This window comes from Fragaria vesca, unplaced genomic scaffold (assembly GCF_000184155.1).
Source record: "Fragaria vesca subsp. vesca unplaced genomic scaffold, FraVesHawaii_1.0 scf0512992, whole genome shotgun sequence".
NCBI lineage: Eukaryota > Viridiplantae > Streptophyta > Magnoliopsida > Rosales > Rosaceae > Fragaria > Fragaria vesca.
This window is the reverse complement of record NW_004443406.1, coordinates 66537-71690: the sequence shown is the minus strand read 5'-3', so window position 1 is coordinate 71690 and position 5154 is coordinate 66537. Positions and strand designations below refer to the sequence as shown.

Below are 5154 nucleotides of genomic sequence, written 5' to 3'. Positions count from 1 at the left end.
AAATAGTTGGATTCAGTGAGTTTGGGAAAAGAAGAGGTGTTTTGGTTGATAGAAGAGGAAGAGGAAGCCATTGAAGGACAAAGAAGAGAAAAGAAGACAGGGAAGAGAAGACGCAGAAAAGCAGAAAAGCAAGGAAGAAGAAAAAGACACAGGTATGGATCTTTAGGTTAAACTGATACCATGTAGAATTATATTTCCCTTAATCGAAACTGATTACAAAGCTTACATAATATAGGCTAGTGTGTTTGACATTTACATAAGGAAATAAGGAATAGTAATGCCTATAATTACAGAATCAAAACTATCCAAAACTATACATAAGTTAGGACTCAATTCTGAATAATGGAGGAAATCACTCTTGTGATTGAATCTGAGATTGAGTGAATCACTCTCTTAATTGAGGCTGTGAATGTGCTCCAATACATATATATAATATCTTGCTGAGTTGTTTTTTGGGTAAAATATTGTATAGTCCTTATGGTTTAAAGTCGACATCTGTTTAGTTCTTATAGTTTTATTTTAATCTGAATAGTCCTTAAAGTCACGATTTTTCATCTAAATAGTCTTTATGATTTTATTTTAATTTGTAATAGTTCTTAAAGTCATGATTTTTCATCTAAATAGTCCTTATGGCCTTTAACTGAAAAATTGTCCGAATGACTATTTGGATGAAAAATCATGACTTTAAGGACTATTTAGATTAAAATAAAATCATAAAGATTATTTGGATGAAAATTTTTGACTTTAAGGACTATTCAGATTAAAATAAAACCACAAGGACTAAACAGATGTCGACTTTAAACCACAACGACTAAACAAATTTCAGTTCTTGTTTTTTTATGCACAACAAGTGTACAAGTAAGTATTTAGGTATATCTGTTTTTCTTTCTCCTCTTTCCTTTCCAGTTTAGGAGAACCCCTTTTTTTATGAGTATGATATGCAAATGCAAGGCATCATGACTCCAATTTCATGCATAGTTTGAATTTTATCATCAGTTAGCTCTGACATTTTTCTAATGCAGTTTTCTTAAAGGGCAAGATCTTGCTGGGGTTCTTCCACCATCTATTGCAAAGTTACCTTACCTTACACAAATGTAAGGAACTAAGGATTTTGCAATGTAACACGTTGCTAATAAACGTTTGATTTTTCTCAAATGCTAATGTTATATATCACTAATAACTTTTCTGTTCTCTACAGCGATTTCTCAAGGAACTTCATCAGTGGTAATATACCGAGTGATTGGGCTGCTACAAAGTTGGAATTCATGTACATGCACTTCTTAACTTCATATTCAAGTTTATCTACATGCACTTCATATGCTAAGAGTGGCCTATATATAGTGATTGAACTAAGACAATGACTAAACTGCAGGTCCCTCAGTGTGAACAACTTATCTGGACCAATCCCTGCCTTCCTAGGAAACATTACCACTCTAAGAAACTTGTATATGCTCTTCCATTATCTATGTAAATTACTTTTTTGTGTGTGTCAACGTACTCCATCTTGATTTTCATTCGGTTTGGCCAGCTTTGATGAAAAGGACAATATTATTTCAGGAGTCTGGACACAAACATGTTTTCTGGAAATGTTCCTCCAGAGATTGGGAAGTTGGTTAACTTGCAGATTCTGTGAGCTTCATCCATTATCATTTTTTGTTTTTACGTTTAATTATTGATTTGAAAAATATCGAATAGCTTGTTAAAGTGAGTGACTGATAAGTTAGCACTGGTATATATCGATCTGCAGCGTCATTAGTGCAAACAATCTCACAGGAGTCTTACCAGTGGATCTCACAAACCTGACTAAATTAATAGAACTGTAAGTGACACTCACATATTGACTTTCAATTTTCCTTAAGAAATGTTAATCTTTCATTTAATGAATTTTCCCTTTACACAGGAGGATTAGCAGTAACAACTTCAGAGGAAGAATTCCCGATTTTTTCCGAAGTTGGAGTCAACTTAATAAACTGTAGGTACTTTTTTCTATTATAATATCATTCAGATATTACAGAATTGGTGTAATCTCTATCCATGTTGAATTCTTGACAGAGAGATCCAAGCTAGTGGTCTACAAGGCCCCATTCCGTCTAGCATTTCTGTCTTGAGTAATTTAACAGAACTGTGAGTTCCACACCCAGCTCTTCGTTGCAGTAACAGTATAGTTAACACTGAAAACCATATTCTACATTATATTTAACACTATAGCTTCATATCAAAGGGATTGTTTTCGCCTAACAGTTATTTATGATGCAATGGATGCAGAAGGATCAGCGACTTAAACGGAGGGTGTTCAGAATTTCCAAACCTGACTAATATGAAAAGCATGACAAGATTGTGAGTCTAAAACATGTTGTATTTCCGTCTGTAGTTTTAGACTAGTCCATGTTTATCTGAAACTATGCTAATATTGAGTTATACTGCAGAATGCTAAGGAGCTGTAATTTATCTGGACAGATTCCTGATTTAAAAGCAATGACAGTATTGAATAGATTGTAATTTACTCCTCTTCTTAATCTTTATATTCTAGTACTCATTCAAGTACATAAGGCACATTCAGTATGCATTCTCGATTGCAATTTGATAAACGGTTCATCTTCTCAGTTAAGCTTCCAAACAGTAAGCTTTCGGTTCTTATAACATCCATTATCTTACAGAGATCTCAGCTTCAACAGATTGGAAGGAAGCTTTCCTGACGTTGAAGCTATGAATGTGCAGTACTTGTAAGAAATGTGGATTTCATATATGTCATGACTATGATGCAGGGGGGCTCCCCCTCACTTCATATGCTATCTTCATATATACATTTATACATAAGCATAAATTTATCCCATTTAACTATCCTTCTGTAGTTAAGTAATAATTACTTCAACTGAATGTGACTGTGATTTCTTTCGGGAAAGGTACCTGACAAGCAACTTGCTCAATGGCTCTATTCCAGAATATATTAAGACCAAAGATTTCCGCTAGTATGTCTTCTATCCGACATCAATTTCATTTTCAGTCTCTGTTTTTTACATTGTTTATTTGAGGTGTCTATCAGACGATTCTATTAGCAGTGTTAACAATATTGTTAACTCAATAGGATATTGGAGCTTCTTTTTCCTTTTCATATGAATTATTTGTAGCATTTGAATCATCAATGACTAGGAGTCTATGATTCTCTGTCGACATTAACTAACTATATACCGTTTAAGCATTTAAATGAACGTTTATGTATTTTACAGTGGATTTATACTCGCTCACATGTTTGTCATCTTTGTGTGCAGCACGATAGATGTTTCTTACAATAATTTTTCCAAGGACTCTGAGCCATCTACATGCAGCGAAAACCTGTAAGAACTGTTTTCTGTGTAGTTGACATACCAAGCACATACTACAGTCTTCATTCACCTCTAATTGTTCTTTTTCAATTGATTGGGCATGTATCAGGAACGTCTTCAAAAGCTCTTCTGCAGAAAACAACTCGTAAGTTTCATACTATCATTGAAGATCCATGCAGCCATTGTTTTTTCTTTTATCACTTTATTGGATTTACTACATAAGCTGATTACTGTACTTCATCATATTCTAGAGTATCTGGAGTGTGCTTGGAGAATTATTCCTGTAAAGAAGGTAACGTTATATATCTTAAAATCCAAAATTTGATTGAATAGACAGGAATCAAATGATGGTTAGGTTCTTAGTTGTTTAATTTTGTAAAGATTGTGTACAAGGAACTCAGTTGTGAACTTGAGTTTCCATATATATGACCTAATATATTTATATCATATCCACTCAAATATTTTCGCTAATCTGAATTTTCAATTATCTGCTGTTACTGAACAGTTCAGTACTCATTACATATAAATTGTGGTGGAGGAGCGACCATTGGACGAGTCAATTATGAAGATGATAAAGATCTTGGAGGTGGAGCAAAATTTGTTCCAAGATCCAACTGGGGAACCAGTAGCACTGGAGTATTCTGGGATACTAATGTCACCGCTGGAGACTACATAGCCAAAAATGTATCAACACTCGGAATGAAAAACTCTCAGTTGTACATGAATGCACGCCTCAGTCCTCTTTCTCTCACGTATTATGCAAACTGCTTAGCACAAGGAAACTATACTGTGAGCCTTCACTTTGCGGAGATAATAATCCGAGGCAATAAATCTTATCAAAGTGTTGGAAGACGGATATTTGATGTCTATATTCAGGTAGTAATTTTTACCACTAGTGAGTTTTAGTGCCACACACTTCATCTTATGGATGACATTTGTTACAGGAGAAACTCGTATTAAAGGATTTTGACATCGTAAAGGAAGCAAAAGGTGTTGATAAAGAAGTCATTAAAGAGACAAAGGCAGTTCAGGTTAAGAATAAAACTCTAGAGATTCGGTTTCATTGGTCTGGAAAAGGGACAACAGCTTCCCCAAGGAGAGGAATCTATGGTCCCCTTATATCAGCCATTTCTATAGAATCTGGTAATCTTCTGACTTTGTACAAGCTCTTTTAATCCTATTTTTAGAACTTTATTATAGGCTTAATTTACATCCATTTGTTTTGTACTTGTCCAGAACCGAGTAGGAACCAAAGGACAAGTTTATGTTTTCAGTCCAATTATTGCATCTGTTTCAAGTTTTGTAGCTATATTTGATGTTTGCGATATTCAAACAGATAGCACCCTTGTTAAGGGAAATACCATTCTCAGTTGTTATTCCCTATCTATGGTTGTATAATATAAACTGAAGTTTATCTATTTCTTTCTGATGATTTGTTTTTTTTTTCTTCACTTTCTGTAGAGTTCAAGCATTCCAAAAGAAAGATATATGTTGTGGTTGGAGTTTCAGTTGGAGCTTCAATTTTGTGCCTTGTCTTCTTAATTTTGGCATTCTTTGGTGGAGAGGTTGTCTGGTGGATAGCCAGACATCAAGGGAAAAAGGTGCTGTAACTCCACTATGACAATTTCAAGTATCACATGGGCATTATACTTCCAAATTTCCTATGTGAACTAGGAAACACACAGTCAGATACTAAGTCAAAAGAATGATTTCTCAAGACATTACTCATATTGTAACATTGTTTGTTGGACAGTTCTGAGAGGAATGGATCTGCAGACTGGCTTTTTCACCTTGAGGCAAATTAAAGCTGCCACTAATAACTTTGATCCTT

General features: G+C 34.5%; 1 protein-coding gene across 1 annotated transcript in view; it reads left to right on the top strand.

Annotated features, from left to right (window-relative positions):
* LOC101309695 (probable LRR receptor-like serine/threonine-protein kinase At1g07650-like) overlaps positions 1-5154 on the top strand; it is a 13060-nt gene that overhangs the window by 6663 nt on the left and 1243 nt on the right. The window contains exons 2-17 of the mRNA XM_004309581.1: positions 1023-1094; positions 1199-1267; positions 1373-1444; positions 1558-1629; positions 1748-1819; positions 1901-1972; positions 2053-2124; positions 2266-2337; positions 2427-2495; positions 2658-2723; positions 3270-3335; positions 3433-3468; positions 3575-3615; positions 3829-4199; positions 4268-4466; positions 4785-4929. Coding sequence (XP_004309629.1) covers positions 1023-1094; positions 1199-1267; positions 1373-1444; positions 1558-1629; positions 1748-1819; positions 1901-1972; positions 2053-2124; positions 2266-2337; positions 2427-2495; positions 2658-2723; positions 3270-3335; positions 3433-3468; positions 3575-3615; positions 3829-4199; positions 4268-4466; positions 4785-4929 — 1566 coding nt within the window. The remainder of the gene's footprint in view (positions 1-1022; positions 1095-1198; positions 1268-1372; positions 1445-1557; positions 1630-1747; positions 1820-1900; positions 1973-2052; positions 2125-2265; positions 2338-2426; positions 2496-2657; positions 2724-3269; positions 3336-3432; positions 3469-3574; positions 3616-3828; positions 4200-4267; positions 4467-4784; positions 4930-5154) is intronic.